General features: G+C 50.4%; 1 protein-coding gene across 2 annotated transcripts in view; it reads right to left on the bottom strand.

Annotated features, from left to right (window-relative positions):
• GALNT14 (polypeptide N-acetylgalactosaminyltransferase 14) overlaps nt 1-20,796 on the bottom strand; it is a 205,213-nt gene that overhangs the window by 23,424 nt on the left and 160,993 nt on the right. For both annotated transcript variants that reach the window (XM_077843700.1, XM_077843699.1), the window contains exons 4-9: nt 18,890-18,957; nt 16,398-16,463; nt 16,095-16,216; nt 8,281-8,368; nt 7,492-7,576; nt 4,625-4,728 (exon numbers count right to left, since the gene is read on the bottom strand). In XM_077843700.1, coding sequence (XP_077699826.1) covers nt 4,625-4,728; nt 7,492-7,576; nt 8,281-8,368; nt 16,095-16,216; nt 16,398-16,463; nt 18,890-18,957 — 533 coding nt within the window. The remainder of the gene's footprint in view (nt 1-4,624; nt 4,729-7,491; nt 7,577-8,280; nt 8,369-16,094; nt 16,217-16,397; nt 16,464-18,889; nt 18,958-20,796) is intronic.

The raw sequence follows: 20,796 nt of genomic DNA, 5'->3' as shown, positions 1-20,796 counted from the left end.
CACCACCTAGACCCTCCGCCCCCCTGTCGGCGGCTCCTGCAAAGTCATCACTTTCTTAAGTGAGGAGGACGGAGCGAAAAGATGATGTAGGGAATCTGTAGGGGGTTCTCGCTGAGTCAGCGCCCGCACGATCTCCCCGGCGATGACTGTCATGCAGGCCCTAATCCACTCTGAATTCCAGGCAGGGAGACGTGTAATTATTCCACGCTCATTGAGGGCACTGGTATCTTATTTTCTTTAGACGTCAGATTCACACTTGAGGGCAAATTGCCCTCCCCATCCTCCATCCTCACCTCTTTTCTCCTGTCTCCTCCCCCACCCACTGGTTGTCTAACAGGGCTCCATGGGCCTCCCTGCACAGCCCCAGCTCCCAGACCAGCGTCTACCTGACAAGCCCATGGCTGCTGGATGGGAAAGGGGACGCTTCCTCCCCAGAAGCCAAACCACAGCTCTTCACACGCCATTGCTCAGCCAGACCCATCAAGGTTCCAATTTCATTTCATATCTGGTTTCTGAACAAAGGTGGAAGGAGCTTTAGACATGAGCTCCACTGAATACAATGATCCTGTTTTACATGGAGCTCCATGTATCGTGCACAAACACACATTGTACACACAGCAGCATGACCCACTATATCTCTGGCCATATGAAACCCACTCAAGATGGGGAAGTGGAGTGGGCAATGGTGGGCACCTACATGGCTTCTGTTATTCCTAAGTCCACACACATAAATGTGCCAACAGAGTATTCCGTTTAATGATCTTTAAGGTCTCAGGACCTCCTGGGCCTGGAAGTTCTGTTATTATTTTTCAATGAACACGTGGACTTGGGTAGAGAACATCTTATTGGTCCACGAAATTGTACTTTGTACCATCTGGGCCAATCACGCGGTATCCAGGCCCCAAGCTGTTGAACAAAGACTAGCCAAAGGGACACCATGGCCACCCATGGCCATCCAACTGCAAATGCCAAGATGGTGCCCTAAACTTTCCATACTCCTTACAGAAAAGAAGCCATCCGTATCCTCTCTGATGGGCCTTGAGTAGATGTGGGGAAGTTCAGGAGCAGTGGGAGAGGATGGCCCTGGGAGACTTTGCCTGGGCTTTGGCAGCAGCCCAGAGGAGGAACTGAGAACTGAAGAGCAGCCTGCTTTAGCTTAGCTCCCTATCTGCAAGGAAAGAGGACTTCTCATCAGACTTGGATGCTCTTCTCAGAGAAGCCATTTTCTATTACCCTGAACCATCTAGCATGAAGAGGGAGAGTCAGAAAGAGAAGTTTCGGGGGATAAGGTGCACCAGCAAGTCAGATACGATGCCCCTTTAGTAAGTGCTGCTTGAGTGGATCTGAAGGGGAAGCAGGGGCATGTGCATCGCCTACTTAGAGCAGTCCTGGGATAGGGAAGGGAATCTGTTTTGCTGCTGTAACAAAGGACACATGGACCTAGTGTGTGGGTTTGGCTGGCTCCCTCCTGAAGGTCTCACAAGGCCCACATCGAGGTATCAGCAGACCATGCTCCTCTGTAGAATCTGCTTGCTCAGTGGTTGAGTGTCTGCCTTTGGTTCAGGTTGTATTCCCAGGGTCCTGGGATCGAGCCCTGCATTGGGTTCCCACCACAGGGATCCTGCTTCTCCCTCTGTCTGTGTCTCTGCCCCTCTCTCTCTGTGTCTCTCATGAATAAATAAAATCTTAAAAAAAAAAAAAAAAAAAAGAAAGAAAGAAAAGTAAAGAATCTGCTTGCAAGCTCCCAGCTCTTGGTTTTGAACACACACAGGTAGCCAGCAGTTTCTGGTGTTCTGAGCCCTGAGGACTAGAAGTTGGAGGAGTCTTCTCGCCTTCTGCTGGGTTTAGTAGCAGGCAGGCGGCAGCCACAAATGAATGAACACAAATACACAAAAGAGCTCAGTAGCCCGTAGAGAGGAGAACCAGCTGCTGAGGGGTATAGAGTGAGGATGGTGGGCAAGAGAGTGGGCAGGGAAGGTGTCCTGGTCCTGGGGGTAGGCTGCTGCAGGGCTCTGTTGCACAGCAGAATCAGCACTTGGTGGAGAAGGGAGGCAAGGTGGTTGCAGAAGGTCGGGCATGTCTGGGCACTGCTAGAGGTTCTGTTCATGCTTCCAGACTGATGGGTGGAGACATGGGCAAGGACCAGGAGGGACTTGGCTGAGGAGTGTGGGCCCTGACCTTGGGCCAAGCAGCAGCCACAGCGGCTGCCTGGTCTGGGAAATGGGAAAGCCTGCATTTCAGACAGTGATCTCTGGCCCGGAGGGAGGCTGGCTTTGAGGGGAACAGAATAGTCCTGGGGATGGAGAGAGGGGTGGATCTCAGGATGTGGTGAGCTGGGTGGTGCGGAGGGTCCCCTCCGTCACTCCCTGGAGCAAGAACCCCTTCCTTCACTATCATCTCTCCTCTGAAGAGGAGTGTTCCCTGACTCCACCAAACCCTGATCACCCCATCCTGATGGGCTTTTCCAGATCCTCACCTTCATGCACTCTGGTGCCTACCTATGCTCACCCGCAGAGCTGGGCTGCTCTGCATGATATATGTACCATTGGAAAAGCACTGCGCCTTCTGGCATATAAAATGTTAAAAAAAAAAATCCAGAAATGGCTTTCAAAGTTCTGGGAGCCAGCTATAACGTAACGGAATGTCAGGATGGGAGAAAACAGTGTCTCCTGGGATAGCTGCCTGCGGTAGTTTTTTTTTTTTTTGGGTATTTTAAAAAATTTTGTGATGGATTGTAAAATGCCTCTCCTACACCTCCTCAGAAGCCCCTCCTTCCTTCCCCATTCAAATCAGCACTCATGAGTGTCGAACCACCAGGAAGCAACTAGCTGTGATTGCCACCTGATATGAGCAGATGTATGTCAACACTGCCATAAACAGGAGGTACCAGTAGGTTGGACCAGAATGTGCCATCATTAAAAATAACATGCTGCCTGAATCCCAACGTGACTGCCATGTGGAGGAAGGATCACACTCACTTTGTAAGGTTCAAGGGGGCAGAGGAAGCCCCAGCAGAGGCTAGCACGAGATGTCCTGCACCCTAGAAGAATCTTCTAACAATTCAATGCGAAAATTCACAGCACCAGAACGTGCTCAACTGTGAAGCAGTGAACACAATTGTCATCAACAGCACTGGAGCAGAGACAGGATGACTACTATCTATCAGAAGTGCTGCAGAAAGGATTCATTTGATGATGGGAGGAAAGGCCGGAGGACAGCCCTAAGGATCCTGAGAGGCACTGTGAATGAACAGCATGTCCCGCTGGCTGTCTCTAGAGAGACAGAAATTTCGTCCCCACTGGGAATGACAAGGCTCTACCTGGTTCCAAGTTCTCCTGGGCCCGTGCAGGCAGAGCTGCCCTCCAACCTGGACCCGATTTCCCTGCTGTGTTCCAGGACTGGGTACCAGGAGGGGGAATCACTCCAGTTCATGGGTTTGGGGTTTTCTGCTTCTTTGCTGAGCTTCTGGTCCAGCCCCCGGGATGGCAAAAGATGTACTTTTCTGATGGATTTCTCTCCACTGCCCAGTTTGGGAGAACAGATGCTGCAGGTCAGGCCGGCAGCCATAAATTTCTGGAAAATAACTCTTAGTGACTGAGGAAGAAAGCCATAAAACACTCTGGAGGCAGAGACGGGAGCAAACAATGGCAGAGGACAATGCATGGGATTACTGCTGAGTGCCCAGCTGAGCCCCATGGACCATGCATTCTCTGGGCCGCGCCCCTCTCGGGGAGCCTGTGCAAAATGCTCCCCGGTGACACTCTGGCCTCTGGCTCTTCTCCTCCAGTGCTTTGTTCCACAAGTACTTACGGGAGCCTCCTTCACAAGGGCACGATTCTAAGCACCAGAGATGGCTGGGAACAGAATAGAGCCGAATCCCTGCCTGAGCAGCCCATGTTCTAGTCACCTTTGGGGGTCCTGCCTGCCAGAAGCAGTGAAAGGAGACAAGCATTTGCCGTGCCCGGATGGTGCTGGGAGTTTTACAGATCCAGCTCCATGGATTTTCACAACAACCCCAAGAAGCACCCCCAAGTTACACTTCTAACACATGAGGCAGGAGGAGAGGCACTCATAACTGACCCACACGAGCGGGTCCCGGGCTGCTTTTCTCCTAGAGCTGCAGAATGCATCTTGACACCACGTGTTTGCAGTCCGGGAACTTGTGACCTCATCCATCCTCACCCTGTTCTCTCTCACCAGAAGAGAAGGCCCAGATGCTTCCAACCTTCTGTGGCGACTACCCCAGGCCCTCTTCATTACTGGCACTGAGTGCTATGTGCACAGAGCAGCCAACAGACGTTTACCAAGCTTTCCAAGGGTCACTGTCAATCCTCCTCATGCCCAGGTTCCTTCTACCTCCAAATCCCCCCTTTCAGCACTCCCACCTCAAGCCTGCCTCTGGGCCTTGAGCGTGCTATTCTTCTTTAGTCTTCCTGGCTTCTACATTTTTACTTGCCCCTGGTGGTCTTCCCTGGGGAGGCTTTCCTGGTGCTCAGCCTCCCAGCAACACTCCTCTGGTGCCCCACCTGGCCTCACCTCCAAGGGGTGACTTACTCCCCACGTGCATGTGGTCCCAGGACACAGAGATGCCACCCGGCCCCAGGACGTAGACACAGGGACTCACCGAAATTCTCTCCACCCCAGATGTCCATGTCTGTATCGTATTTCCCCAGGTAATTGAACCAGGATTTGTCCATCACGAAGAGCCCTCCAGCTATGATGGGAGTCCTAGGCATTCGGAAGGAAAAGATGGGTAGAGAAAGGAAAAGAGGGAGGGATCACTATTACATTCATCTGCCAGGGCAGCACAGAACTCAGCGCTCTCTTCTCCCCACTGCTTTTCCTCTTCAAAAGGGCCAATGTGTTACCTAAAACGTGCTCCGGGGGTTTCCCTTTTGATTTTAAATCTCCTGATCTTGAAAACAGGCTAATTTACTCATAAGCATGCCTTCTGGGTGTTGGGGGCAGAAGCTGGGTCTCATTCAGAAGCCCACTGTTCTCAGGGCCTAGGGGATCCTCCCTGGCCTCTCCCACAGGCTCTGCCCAGCTCTTGGGGGGCTCCACTTAAGGGAGCCCAGGCAGTGGGCCACTGACCAGGAAGAGGAGAAGGACAGAGGCTGTACCTGTTAATGGCACTTCCTTTTCCTGAGATTGGGCTCTCCCCCTTTTGTTCTTCTTTACCCCTCTTGTGAGGTGTTATGTAACCCTAAAATAATATATCAGGGTTCTAGGGCCCTTAGTACCTCAGAGTGTGACCTAATTTGGAGAGAGAGTATCTACAGAGATAATCAAGTTAAAATGAGGGCATTAGGGTGGACCCCAATCCCATGTGACTCGTGTCCTAATAAAAAGGAAACACTGAGCCAGAGAAACAGAAGTGCATACAGAGCACATAGTGTGAAGAGACACGGAGAAGAAGGTCATCTGAAAGCCAAGGAGAGGGGTGGCTGGGTGGCTTGGTTGGTTAACTGTCTGACTCTTGGCTTCGGCTCAGGTCAAGATCTCAGGGTTCTAGGATCGGGCTCCCTGCTCATCAGGGACTCTGCTTCCCCTCCCCTTCTGTCCCTCCCCACTACGTGTGCTCTCTCTTTAAAATAAATAAATAAATAAATAAATAAATAAATAAATAAATAAATAAATAAATAAATAAATAAATAATTCTTTAAAAAAAAAAAAAAAAAAGCAAGCAAGCAAGCAAGCATAGCCCTCAGAAGGAAACAATGCTGCTGACACCTTGATTTTGGACTTCTAGCTTCCAGATCTGGGACACCACACATTTCTATCGATAGGCCACTGTGTGTGTACGTTGCTGCAGCAGCCCCCACAAACTAACACACCCTCAGCTTTGTCTTTTTCCTTGGCATCTTATCTCCACCTGTCCTGTCTCTGACTGCTGAGAGAGATGCCAGAGAAGCCACCAGGAAAGGAACAGGGTGCTGAAGAAGGCAGGTGAGGACAGCAGAGTCCAACCAAATAATCCAGTGAGCCTCAGGATGAGTATCTATAAGGAGCGACAGCTGGGAGAGGTGGGCGAGCCCTCGGGGGCCTGGCCTCCCATCCAGTGGGCCCAGAGGGCCGAGGGACTTTTCCCCCATGTCAGTTAGTTGGTAGAGAGCAGGTCAAGAAACCAGGTCTCCCACAGTGCCACAAACTCCATGCTGTTCTGAGACTTGGCCTATTCCTGGGAAACGCTCATTCTCTGAGGAGAGAGGGATTCCCACAGGAACAGAACATGCCCTGAGGACCCTGGCAGTGGGACAGAGAAGGAAAAGCCCTGAGGAGGCTGCATCACCATTGCCACTGCCACCTTTGTCCTCGACTCGGTCCACCACTACGTCAGGTGCCACCTCTGGAGAGTAACTGAGAAGCTGTTGTGCGCTGCATGGTGCTAGGTGTGGTAAGAAGGTTCAGAAATAGAGCACATTAGCTGGTCCACCGTCCAGCTCCAATCTCCCTCTTGGCATCACTCCAGCTCATGAAGGCTGGCGGAGGGGGCAGGGGTAAGCAGGTGGGTGAGACAGGTCCCTGGAAGAGTTCTAACCACACACTTCTATCGAAGTGTCACCGTTTGGCTCCTCCTTGCTCCTTGGTTCTCCATCCGACTTAAGTTAATTCAATGCAAGTGATCAAACATTTACTACATGGCAGGTCTAGAGATAGAGATATTCAAGAAGAATCCAGGGCATCCCTAAGTCATTGGTGAGAGAAACTGCACCCCAGTGGCCTTCTCCATACTTCTCCAAGCACTTCTTATCTCTTGACACCCCACCTGAGGTGGGCAAGTGTCAACGTGGAGATCACCAACAGCTCTGGGACACGTGCGCCAGTCTTAGGTAGGAACATCCCAAGCTGAGAACCCAGGCTCCCTGCCTGGGTGGACACGATGCTCTATCCTACTCCGGGCCCTCGGACAGGCTCCCAACCCCAGGCTGTGAGTCTCCCACATGAAGGGAGAATACACATCAGGACAAAGCATCTACAGCACTACAAAAGAGCCCAGATTCAATGCCACTGTCACATTCTCACAGAGGACAGAACAGACGTGTTTGTTACTAAGCGGCAGTGGCCAGGCCTCTCCCTTTACAGCAATGCTGACCTGACCTTCCTGGGCTGAATCGTGACATCCAAGACCTAGTGGCTCTGCTCTGACAAAGGGACCAACCTCCCCCCATCAGAGGTCCAAGCCATCTGGACCATCTGGGACCCTCTGACATTTAATGGGAAGTATAAGTACATGGTGGCATGTGTATAGGAGGACCACACTGGGCAAATCCTCAGTACAGGTCTTACCAGACCTCTGTCCCCTTAGGTGAAGTCTCCTTGAAGACAGAAACTCCTCAAGTAAGGGCAAAGTGGGGCCAGCCTGGCCAAGGGTGCTCTTGGTCTCTGCCCAATCCTTTGGGTGTCTAATGTGGAATGCCTCCTATACCATGTAGCAATGGAAGGACCCAGTAGTGACAGACCTGCTTACCCACCCCTGCCCTGACTTACCTAATGGGCTCAGCAGGGTCCAGGCGCCGGGCCTTCTGCTCTGGGGAGAGCTGCTCCCATTGGAAGTGGAGGCTCCAGTCAAACCCTAGAACACAGCGCCCGTTCAGTTGACTTGCACAACACATCCCTTTCTAGAAGCTCATAAACACTCCAGGTAAGTTCGTCCTGGGGACAGCAGGTATCACCCAGGCCGAGCAGCAAGAAGGCCATCGGATTTCCCTCTCACAGTTTCCTTCTACCTCCTATTGCCTTTTGAGCCTTCTGTGCTGGGCAGAGGTAGGGGATAAAGGGCAGAAGACAGAGTCAGTTTTGACAGAGCCCAAAGGGACAGGATGGACAGTTACAGGAATGGCCCTCGGCCAGGTGCCTTGGGAAGATGTGAGCGAGTTTTTAAGGGGCTGAATCACCTCAAATCAGTCTTGGGGGGCCACATGAGGCCCTGAGGAGAACCGTGGTGGGCCTCAGAGAGAGCGCGGTGCCCGATGCTGAGGTGCCAGAACAGGTCAGGCCCTGTCTAGCCAGAAGGTACTTGGCTTCCCCCCTATTCTCAGGTCCCAGAGTGAGCTCCTATCAGAGCCAGAGCTCTGGGGTCTGGATATGCCCTGCACGTTATCCTGGCCACCCCATCCATGGTCTCGGGGGCAACACCACACTAGAGCTACTGATGTTATAGGATGCAGGGCTGGACACTCCAGACACTACCAGACCTCTCCGCACTCTCCCCCTAGAAAGTGCCGACCAGGGGGAGCAGCGAGGCTTCGTTGGGGAGAAAGCATTGGCTCCACTCACCCCCTCTGAGCTCTGCGGCTGACTCGATGTAGTTGAAGTTATCCAAGCTGATGATGTCAATCACAGGGCACACCACCCGCGTGTAGTCCTGTAAGACAGCAGGCTCCAGGCTCAGTCTGTGGCATCAAGGAGCCAGGCTGGGAATCAGTGGGCTTGGGGAGGGCCTCATCTTTGTAATGCCAGGCTGGTTTTGTGGCCCTGACCAAGCACTCCCATCTCTGAATCTCAATTTTCTCATCTATAAAATGGAGTACTGGATGCTATGACTTCTCTAGTTCTAATACCTAAAATGCTAAGAGCCTTTATCTGACTCCTGGTGGCCTTGTTAGCCCCAACGGCCATGTGAGCATGGCAGGAACACAGCAGGGGTGGCTGGAGAGTGACAACACCGAGGAAGGGAAAGATAGGAAGGAGGAGGCTCTGGGAGTCCCTCACCACTAGTGGGAGGCGGAGGCCACAGTCACAGGTGACCTCAGCCTGCAGTCCCATGAAGGAAAGCCACCCACCCACAGGAAGAACATCTTGGAATTTCCAAATATTTTCATTCAAAATCTATTTTTTTAAGACTTTATTTATTTGAGAGAGAGAGAGAGAGAGAGAGAACAAGCAATGGGGAGGGGCAGAGGGTAAGAGAGACCAAGAGAAGCAGACTCCCCCACTGAGCAGGAAGCCCGACTTGAGGCACAATCCCAGGATCCTGAGATCATGACCTGAGCCAAAGGCAGATGCTTAACCGACTGAGCCACCCAGGTGTCCTCAATGCCTATGTTTATAGGCAAGTTGATGAATAGCATCTCTGGGGACTCCGAGTTTCAGATGTTGCCCGGGACGCTCACAGATCTGTGCCTCCAGCTCTGACTTGCCTCCTTGCTTCCAGACTCGGATCCACTATGCCAGTGGCCATTTCCATGTGGATTTCACATGGACTTTCAGTGATGCTCTCACATTCTTCTCCCCACAGGTGCTCCTTGCCCTCAGTTGCCTATTTCTGCTAAACAGAACCGCTGTGTAGCCCTGCCTCCCCAACAGAGAAGCTTCACCGATTCTAACTCGGAAACTGCTCTTCTGAGTGTGTTGTGCTTCTCCTCTCTCACACCTGGCATACCGCGGTGGACTTCTAACCTTATCTCACCCTCTTCCCTTAGGTGGCTAGGGAAGATGTCATTCTGATGGGAAAATCTCACTCTGCAGCTCAGCAGTTAAAAACCTGAGCTGCCTGGAAGATACAATTTGAACTCTTTAGCCTGGCATTCAAGACCATCCACAATAGGCCGGTATCTCACTCTCCAGCTTCATCACTTGCTACATCCCTCAGGCCACCCTGTCCACACATCAAAGTCACCCAGGAAATGTTTTCAAAATATGTAAGACATAGTCACCATGCTTGGGGGCTGTCAAGGCATTGCACAGATTTTGAAAGTCTTCCACACTCTGGGTAGAACACCCTGTACCTGGCTTGCAGGAGGAGGGACTGGGGCAGTGGAAAGAACACTCCACAGCCAAGCAGGAATCAGGCAGCCTAGGAGGACCAGCAGGTGTGGGGAAATCAGGCAGGGCCACTTTTGCAATCCACACCTATCTCCCTGGCTGGCATAGGCCGGAGCCTGTTTCTCCTTGCAGCCATTTCATTTCCTGGTTCAATCTCTCTCCCAAATGAGGCTGTCTTCTTATTTTAAGCTCAGACTCACCGGGTGCCTGCTTTTATGTTCACAGACTTCATTTGGCCCTCAGCTTCCACATGTGACTCATCCTGACAGTGACAAGGTACCTTGGAAGCCAAGTGGCCCATGTGGAAAGAAATGCTCATTTTCAATGCATTGCTTCTACCTCTGGGACGTGCACAGATGCTTCTTCCGCAGTCAACACGGCACCTGCCCAGCTGCCACAGCTCTCCAGGCTCTTCTCCTCAGGCACTGTCATCCTGAATCTGTGTGTATGTGTGTGTGTGTGTGTGTGTGTGTTGGGGGGCGGGGCACACTGCATGCACACTCCTAGCCATCCACACCAATACCTACCCATGGACACAACCCCAAAGATATTCCTGTGACTTGAATTCTGACATGTTCTCAGAAGTTCAGAGACTGAACTTCTTCTGTGAATCCGACACAGTTCTCATTTCGCCTTTGCTTGTTGAGTTTTTAGGTCTCTGTAGCTTCACTGAGTCCTGATGTAGACCCTTGTATGGTAAAGGATTAATCTTGCCCACAAATATGTTTGGCTCTTGCCTGGCTTCTGGGCAGCAACGTCTAAGCCTGCACAATGTCCTGTTTCTAAGAGTGTCTCTGTTTACCTGGGAGTCTTGGGATATGCCAGACAGTCTATGCTAACAGCGTGACTTACAGCAAGGGCCTTGGGCTTGTACCAGCTCCGTCTGACCTCTGGAGGAGTGTGGAGACCATGGGGGGTCAGTCACACAGACGTGGCTGACCAGCAGCACAAAGCCCAGACACCAAGGCTAGGGTGGGCTTCCCTGTTTCTCAGTGCTCTGTGCGTGTTGTTGTACGTCCTTGCTGGGAGAAGTAAGGGCTATCTGTACAGCCCCACTGGGGCTGGTCCACTGGAAGCTTCTGCCTAAAACCCTCTCTATGCACTTTCCCCTATTTCCAGCTGATTTTCACCTGTTTCCATTTGTTATCCTAAACAGTAATCATGAATGTAACAGCTTTGCTAAGTTCCAAGTCCTTCTAGTGAATTATTGAAACTGGGGGTGGTCTTGGGGACCCCTGAAATGTAATCCTAATTTTTAAAAAAATCTCTCCTCAATATTTGGAAACTGAAAGACAAAGCAAAATGCTCGGCCACAGTCTTCCCCAGAAGCCACCCAAGGACTCTCCTTGTAAGTTCTGAGGGCTTCTGCCCTTCTATTATTCCTGTCACGGTTCATGTGTAGTGTCGGCTTAGAGGCAGGGAGACCACATAGGCAACGAGGGATGTTTGGGGCTAAGTGCTGTATGGAACCAGGACCTTAAAAAGAAGCTGTAGGAGACTTTATATACATAACCCTTAAGGCCAGGACACAAACCTCTGTGAGTGACTAGGAAGTCCGTAACTGCTCTACTCCTACAGCCCTCAGCCTGGTGTTCCATTGCGCTGGCTGAAAAGACTGTCACTGAGCTCCCTCTGAGGGCACTATGTCAGTGGCTGGCAGCAAAGCAGGTGGGCCAGTTACAGCTGAGAAAGATGACCTCTCCTCCTGCAGGTTCGGGGATAGAGGGACTGACTCTCCATAAAGATACCCAGACCCACCTGGGTCTCTTTGGTGTGGAGTACCATACCCAGTGCTCCAGGGGGGTGGTCTTTAAGGCTAGGCCCAGAGGTAGGCTGACTCAGACAGCTGGAGTAATCCCTGACAGACCCAGGACTGCATCCCCTCTCCTCTCCTCCCCAACACAAATCTGAGCTCCAGCCCTGCCCCACTGGCAGCAATGACAGAGGCTGCATGCACCAGCCAATGGCCATCAATCATCCCTGCAGTATACCCCTCCTTTCTCTACCCATTCATATCATTAAAACCACACTGTGAACAGGCACTCAAAAAACTCCAGGAGATGGGTGCTTGGGTGGCTCAGTTGGTTTAGCGCCCTACTCTTGATTTCGGCTCAGGTCATGATCTCAGGGTTGTGAGATCAAGCTCTGAATTGGGCTCTGTGCTGGGCATGGAGCCTGCTTAAGATTCTCTCTTTTCCTCTCCCTCTGCCTCTCTAACCCCCCTAAAAAAATAATAAAAAAATAATAGTAATTTTCTTTAAAAAAACCTCCTAAGAAAATAATTCACTCATTTGGTCAACCAGCTTTAATGAGCACCTCTTATAGTTTCAGAAGTGTGGCGGGTACAAAGATGAGTAAGGCCTCACAGTCTAGGGAAGGTGTGGGACAGGGGATAGAGGATTATGATGGGGCCTCTACGGCAGCCTAGAGGGAGGGGTGAAGGAGAAGGAGGGGTCCTTGAGGAGGTGACGGGAGATCTACGTTCTAGTTCTGGTTCTGTCATCTAGAATACATGTCACCTTAAACACACCAACACACACTGAGGATCTGTCTCTTCATCTATAAAGTGAAGACAAATTATTATTTGCCAAACTGTCTTGCCTTCCTAACAGGGCTTTTGGATGGAATAAGGGAGGGAGGCGTGTGAAAGGCTTTGAAGCATATGTAAGCCATTATTTATATAAATTTACCAAATGCTACTGGGATTGAAATTTCTTAAAATCTTTTTTCCAACTAAAGAAATATGTAGATAAGGAGTGGGGGAAAAAAAGAGGCCTCTGTTAAAAAAATTAAAACCAACCTGGTGCTTGTTTCAAGTATCATCACGTAACTGAAGGGAAGAAACGGGACACTGAGAGGGTTCCATGTGGATGAGACCAGCTGAGGACGGCTTCTGACAGCCCCAACCCAGCTCTTTCTTATCTCTTTCTATTTTTGAAAATCCCAAACTCCAATTACAGCTTAAAATTTCTACTTCCACTCACAAGATCAAATCACGTTCTACTCGGAGACAAGACACAAAGACATGTGTTAACAGAGGCCAACACACGCCCACATCCCTGTCCTGAAGGGGATGTCTCAGGGAAACATGCCATCAATAGGAATCAGGGTCTTGTAAAAACCTTTGCAGCCCATGGAGGCTGCTGTCTCCCCTGCAAGGGGCAGAGCTGGACCACAACCCTGGGTCTGTCTGACCAGCCCTCTGCTACTGAGCTTTAGGTCAGACAGTGGTGAGGACTGGGATCTCGGCCTGGAAGGGTGAGCTCTACCCTAGGGCCAAATGACTCCCATAGGAGCACGGGGCTGTAAGGAGCACTCCCATGCAAGAAGGAGGAGATGAAATCTTCTCTGATCTGCAGGTGAAGCTGGCCAGGGGGGCAGAAATGAGAGCAATTTTCAGAGAGGGCTTCTGTGACAGCCTCCAAGGCACTGGGGTGGAAAGGGTTCTGTCTGAAAGCAAGGCCCCCCAACATATCCTGCAGGGCTCCATCAGCCTGGGGGTTCCCACAGGTCAAACACTGAATTGCCACATGACCCTGTCATTCCACTCATTGGTATGCACCCCAGAGAATTGGAAGCAGGTACTCAAACTTACATACTAATGTTTGCAGCAGCGCTATTCTCAATAGTAAAAAAGGTGGAAACAACCCAAAATATCTTTTAGCAGAGGAATGGATAAACAGAATGTGGTGTTCAGACAGTAATTTCTCTGATATCGGACACAGCAATTTTTTTCTAGATCGGTCTCCTGAGGCAAGGGAAGCAAAAGCCAAAATAAACTATTGGAACTACATCAAAATAAAAAGCTTCTGCACAGCAAAGAAAACAATCAACACGGCTAAAAGACAAACTACAGAATGGGAGAAGATATTTGTAAATGACATATCTAATAAAGGGTTAGTGTCCAAAATATATAAAGAACTTCTAAAACTCAAACCAAAAAAAAGAAAAAAACCCAAAAAACCCCAATTAAAAAATGGGCAGAGGACCTGAACAGACATTTCTCCAAAGACATACAGATGGCCAACAGACACATGAAAAGATGCTCAACATCACTCATCATCAGGCAAATGCAAATCAAAACCACAATGAGTTACCACCTCACAGCTATGAGAATGGCTAAAATAAACAGCGCAAGAAACAATTGTTGGAGAGGATGTGGAGAAATAGGAACCCTCTTGCACTGTTGGTGGGAATGCAAACTGGTACAGCCACTGTGCAAAGTATGGAGGTTCCTTGAGAAGTTAGAAATAGAACTACCCTATGATCCAGTAATCACACTACTACGTGTTTACCCCCAAAATACAAAAATGTTAATTCAAAGGGATATATGCACTCCTATGTTTATTGCAGCATTATTTACAATAGCCAAACCATGGAAGCTGCCAAGTGTCTATCGACTGATGAATGGATAAAGAGGAATATTACTCAGCCATAAAAAGAATGAAATCTTGCCATTTGCAACAACATGGATGGATCCAGAGGGTTTAATGCTAAATGAAATACATCAGTCAGAGAAAAACAAATGCCATATGATTTCACTCATACGTGGAATTTAAAAAATAAAACAAATAAGCAAAGGAAAAAAAAAAAAAAGAGAGATAGAAACCAAGAAACAGACTCTTAATCACAGGGAATGAACAGATGATTTCCAGAGGGGAAGTGGGAGGCGGATGGGTAAACAGGTGAAGGGAATTAAAAGAGTACACTTGTTGCGATGAGTAATACGCAGAATTGTTGAATCACTATATTGTACGCCTGAACCTAACTCTGTAGATTAACTATAGTGGAATTAAAATTAAAAGATTAATTAAAAATATGGTATATACTGTGATGTTGTGATATAAGAAGAAATATACACCTGGCCTTTGTTCCTGATCCACTGCACAAGAGCTTCTAAAAACCTTGGGATTTCCTCAGTTTCCATGGTGACGGGGGGGGAGGGTGGGGGGGGCATCTTTGTTATATACAGTAATCCTTTCACCCAACCTGAGTTTATGCTAATGAGGTGACTGCTCACGGGGGTGGGGGGGGCAGTGGACAAACCACCTGATAGAGGGTTGGCACATTCAGCCCCACCCCCAACCCCCTCCTCTCTGGGACAGTGAGGGGAGGATTTGTAAGGGCCTCTAGGCCAGGTCCTTACAACTAAACAGTCCCAAGCCCTTCAACTAAACAGTCTGTTCATAACCTACTATTCCTCAATGCAGACCTCTTCACCTGGATTGTGCCAGAAAGAGGGAGAGAGAGCATTTTCCTAAACAGCATTAAGCATCCCTCAATCTCAGGGCAGCGGTCACAGGATGGGTATGAACGTCTGGGCCCATGTGCGAGAGCCCTGCAAACCCACTGATGTCTCTCATCAGGATGAACAAAGTCAGGAAGGATTTCCCACTTCTCTGAGCAATTCATATATACTGATTCTTTCATCCTCAACACAGCCATTAGTGGGTAGGATCAGAGTGGCTACCACAAAGGAAAAAAGGGGAGAAGGAGATCGCCACAGCACAGGGGAGATGGTGTAGGGGCCCTGGTGCGGGTGGTGCCAGCCAAGGAAAACCAGCCCAAGTCCCACCACTCCCCCGACTCTGTGTCCTTGTCTGAGAAATGGGCATGTGAAAAATACCCGACCTCGTAGCAGCCGTGCGAGTCCATCCGTAACTCAGGGAGGGTGGGACCTGCACAAAGGCAGTGCCGTCTGCAGGTCAGGACCAGGGAGGATGGTCTTTGCGGAATATAAAGTAACAGTGGGAACGTCAGAGAAAGGTTTTTTCACTTTCAAAAGGAGTAACTGAGACATGGAGAGAGAAAGCATACAGAATTCCAGAGCAATTCAAGGGTAGGCAGAGGCAAGGAATTTAGGTTTCTTCGCATCCTGCCAACCTGCCTTGGCCTCTGGGCAAGGGTGATGCATGGGTGGAGGTAATGACAAAAGCCTCAGGAATTGGGTGACAAGGCCCAGTTAACTCCGCTGCCTCCTTGTCACAAATGGCACTCATCAGGGCTCCCTTTCTGGAATCTTCTATTGTCTGGCAGAAATAGTTCTGCACGCACCATGTATCAGCTGCTGCCAGAAGCCCCACTCACAGGCCTACTGCGGTGACAGTGTGATACAAAGAACAGGTCCCTGGCCTTGCCCCACCACTGCCTGCGTTGTGACTGTGGGCAGGCTGCTCTACCTCAGTTTCTCCATCTTTAACATGGGGATAGAATCAGTGCCATGCTCCCTCCCAGAGGGTCCCGGGGGGCATACGTGAAATACTGGCTTGAGAGAGCTGAGAGGAGGTGGGGACGCAGCACCCTGACCCACAGTCTGCCCCACTCACCTCTTTGACTCTGTGCAGCAGGGGCTGGAGCCAGTCCCTGTTCACCTCGCAGTGACTGTCCAGGAAAGTCAGAGTGGTGCCCTTGGCGACATTAGCGCCCCGGATCCGGGACCGGACAAGACCTGTGGTAGGGACAAACAGACAAGGCTGTGCCCCTGTCCTTCCATCTCCCAGAGAGCTCATGGAGGAGCCATAGGACATTCCCTACACACTAAACACGCACCCAGATGCTCACACACGTACCCTCAATCCGCCCCCCCCCCCACTTACGCCCCAGGGGCCTGCCGCCCTGCACAGACCTACCTTGCCGCTCACTATTGCGTATACACTTCACCTTGGGCAACTTGATGAGCTGCAAGCAGTCGTCAGCTGTGAAGATAAAAGGTTATGTGGCATGAGCACCCCGGGATGGACGTGAACCGGAAGAGTAGGTGAGACAGCCCAGCTTGCTGTCCCCACCCCCAACTGCAGAGCCCTGTCCTGACTCCAGGGGTGGTTGTGGGTTTTGGACAAGGTAGACTGACCACTTCTATTGAGATACGAGGCCCAGTCTATGCCAAGTGGCCTCAAGGGGGCCTTTCTTTTTTTTCCAAAAATTTTCTTTATTTATTTATGAGAGACATAGAGAGGCAGAGACATAGGCAGAGGAAGAAGCAGGCTCCCTCCTGGGAGCCTGATGACAGAACTTGATCCCGGGACCCCCAGATCACAATCTGAGCCAAAGGCAGATGCTCAACCACTGAGCCACCTAGGCGCCCCAAGGTGGCCTCTTTGAAGCAGATCAGTCACACAGCAGCACCTGTGCGCTTACTAGGACACACTTCCAGATGGGAATTCTTGGTATGGTCACCTGGAGACTCTTCTCCTTTTTCACAGACAATTAAAAACATGAGACAGAGTCCTGCTCACTCTAGTGGGGTCTAGCAAAAACTGCTGGGAGACCACACAATGGATGAGATGGATTTCAGAGTTTCCTTTCTGATCATGGATTTTGATAACTAGGGACTTTATATGTTAAGTGATCTGTCCAGTGTATCCCATCACACAGAGCTGGCTTAACTTTCCACTGTTCGGGGGAATGTGCCAGGATGGGCAGGAGGTGCATCTTAAGCATCCTTAACACACACACCATCCTCTGGCTTGCCTGCTTGCCCTGTCACTTGCTTAATTTATCAATCCTCTAAACTCTATATTGTGACACCACCATGTTGGCTTTGCTTCACTGGTTTACCAGCCTTAGCCTCTCTTTGGCTCTGGACTCTACAGAGTGATAGCAAAGACTCACAGAGGCTCCCTCTGGGCCTGGTACTGTTCCAGCACTTTGAATGTGTTAACACTTCTAAATCCTTACATAAGCCATATAATTATAATGATCTCCACTGTACATCAGGGAAACTGAGGCACATGGAAGTTAACCTCTGGCAGAGGTACATAGCCAGTGCATAAGTGACAAGTCTTGGGTTTGAAGCTGGGCAGTCTGGCTTCACAAAGCTGTTCCACTTCTGAGTCAATCCAGCAGTCTATGCTTCTCCAGCTTCAGTGCCAGGCCACCTCCCACTCCTTCCTCTCTAGGGAAGGGAGATCACCGAGTTTCAGTACTCAGAGTCTTACCTTAGTACTCTGGACCCGGTGCACAGCTCACTTAGACGTTACTTCCAGGGTTCTGAGGCTATGCCATGGGTGTGGGTTACAGCCATCCTATAGCAGACTTTGGGGTGGTAGTGGCTCCTATGCCTACCTTTCAGCATCAGCACTGGTGGGGACAGACTCTTCTCCTAGGGCTTGCAGCTGTCCCCAGGGCCATTGCCTGCTCCCCCTGGTTTGTCACTGGGAAGAGTTGGTCCTGCCTGGAACTGTACCCAGGCTGCTGGGATGATGGCTCTCAGAGGAGTCAGTACTACCAACACTTGACATCTGAGGATGCTTCTACAGTTGTCACGTCCGTCAAACTTAACACACACACATCTGAAGACACCTACATGCTCTTCTTGGGGAAAGGAGATGTGGTTCTTTAATAGGGTAGCTAGGAAAAAGTGCCCATTGGCTGGATGGTCAGAAGGCAGCTACTCATTGGGCATGGCCAGGTGATGGGATGTCCCAATGGCACCCCCCCCAGAGTCCACCCAGCCCTCGTGCAGGAATGAAAGGAGAAGGTGTTTCAGACTCGGCTCAGACTAGCAGATTACCCCAGATACAAGTCAGGAACCTCTAGTGATACAAATTGCTCTGAGCTCTGGGTCCCAGGGTCAATCCTCTGAAGGTTTCCATGTCCAAGAACGTTGGTTAGGGGGCAGTGACATACGTGTGTGTGCACACCCCCCCCCCCAACCCAATCAAGGATCTACTAAATTTACTGCATAGGTCCTCAAAGACTCACGGCAGAGAATCCAAGAAATTTGGGGGTATTTCTGGTTTTTTTTTTTTTTAAGATTTTATTTAATATTTGTTTTGACAGAGACAGAGTGAGCGAGCACACATGCGCAGAGAGAGGGAGAAGCAGATTCCCTACTGGAAAGGGAGCCTGATGTGGGGCTCAATCCCAAGGCCCCGAGATCATGACCTGAGCTGAAGGACACTTAACCGATTGAGCCACCCAGGCGCCCCAAGAAATTGTTTTTTAAAATATAAGGCTTATCTCCCTCTCGAGCCCCTCATGGACACTCCAAGGCTTCCATATCTGCTACAAACCCAGGCTTTCCTCCATCCCTGGAGAACCAGTGGACTGCCCCTGCCTGTTACTCGGGGTCTGGGAACAGAAACTTGTACCCACAGAGCCAGGGGGCCAAGATACTCACGGTCATTGCTGAAGTCATCCACTAATATGATTTCCTGGATCAGATTCATAGGTGTGCGATTTAATACGCTGTGAGGTGGAAGGAGGGGAGATAATTAAGACTTCTAGTGGCAAACATATGTGTTAACTGGAGCTTTAGACACCATCGCATTTGAGGAATGAAAACTCAGAGCAACCAAAGGGCTTGCCCTGTCACACTACTCACCTGGGAGCCCCTGGGATATGACCCCGCTTTCTCCTAGGGAATGCCACCCATGCACTTGGCACCGAGACAGGAACCCAGGAGTCATCCTCAATGACTGCCCTCCCTCGCTGCCACCCAAAAGCCCCGTATCCAATCAGTGACCAAGACCTCCTGGTTCTACTAGAAAAGGTCCCTCAAACCGTGTCCACCTCTTATACCTCTGTATAAGATAGAAGCTCAACTTTTGCCTCATTTTTTGCAGCTGCCTTGACCTGTCCAGGCCATCCTCTCAGGGCCTTAAGAGGGAGCTTTTTGGAGCCTAGGTCTGATCTCTGGAAAGTGTGACTTTCCTCACTCATGCAAACAAATAAGTTGACAAAACGTCACAGTGGCTCGCCACTGTCTACACTCAAACCCTCAGCATGCTCTTCACAATCTGGACACGGCCCCTGTTCCCAGCCTCCTCATGCTTTAGGCCCTGATTTGGTGGCATCTTGCTTGCTCATAACCAAGAGCCTGGTCACCCCTGATGCCATGAAACACCCTTCCTCTGCCACCAGTTCAACACATTTACTCCCTAACAGCTTCCCAGCTACTCAGTGAGCACTATCCTGCAGCCTTCTCCATGCTGGACTCTGAGGGCTGGTTTTGCTGGCCCCTTTAGATGGTCCTATCTCTGGGGGCAGGGTCCTTGTCAGTACTCTCTGTGTCACCAGAGGCCAGCCCAGAGCTGTGGCCCATCAGTCCCTCCAGGGGTGTGTACTGCACACCTACTATATGCTTAGGTTCTACGAGGACCAAAGGGAAGGCCTGTTCTACCTGCCAGAAGTTGGCAGTCGAGGAGCTACTTGCTACAAGCTGTGGGATCCTGGGCAAGTGGCTCTACCACTCTGTGTAGTGAGTAGCCCCATCTGCACAACAGGAATAAGAACAGTAGTATCTACCTCACTTGGCCGTTGGGAGGATTGGAGAGAAAATGTTTCTAGAACATTCAGCACCATGTCTAGCTTGAAGTGGCAATTACCACTATTTTTGTGCGGCAGTAATGATTCTGGGATTGACTTCACATGTCAGCCTATGCTGTGGATCTGTACTCATAAGGCAAGGCTGGGTTTCCATGTTCCTCTGGGGGTTTCAGGCCATAATCAACCTCTGAACATCCCAAACCACACAGTTCCTCAGACATGTTCCAGGGCCACCCCGCCCACCATGGGATGCTCGTGGCCCTGTGCGGGTTGGGGAGGGGTTCAGATGGTGCTGGTGGAGGCACTGAGTGTTCTCCTCTCAGGAGGGCCAGTCTGAGAACCGTTGAGGTGAGCCACCCTGTGGAAGCAGGATGAAGAGACTCTCTAGGAGGAGAACTTTGCCTGGAGCTACTTTTATTTATGAAGCCTTAATTCTCACCATGGCAACTAGTATAAGGTGGGAGAGGAACCCTGACTCCAAGCCCTGAGCTCTTGGTTGGGAGGTGGAGACAGGGAGGGGCAGAGGGTGGTGGGAGGAGACCCTCGCCACATGGGATCAATTGACAGTCCCAAAGAAAACACACACCAACCCAATAACCAGTCCCCTAATCAGACAGGGAAGCGGGGAGGGAGGCAGCAAGAGAGGAAAACCTGCTTGAAGAATACCCTCTAATGAGGTTTGATTAAGGCTGCAGCTTCTGCATGAGATTCCCCCCAAATCCCTGCCGGCTCTTTGAAATTCAAGAGTTCTTCTTCTGT

Source organism: Canis aureus, chromosome 12 (assembly GCF_053574225.1).
Source record: "Canis aureus isolate CA01 chromosome 12, VMU_Caureus_v.1.0, whole genome shotgun sequence".
Classification (NCBI taxonomy): Eukaryota; Metazoa; Chordata; class Mammalia; order Carnivora; family Canidae; genus Canis; species Canis aureus.
Note: the sequence above shows the minus strand (reverse complement) of the source record. Positions and strands in the feature narration are given on the sequence as shown.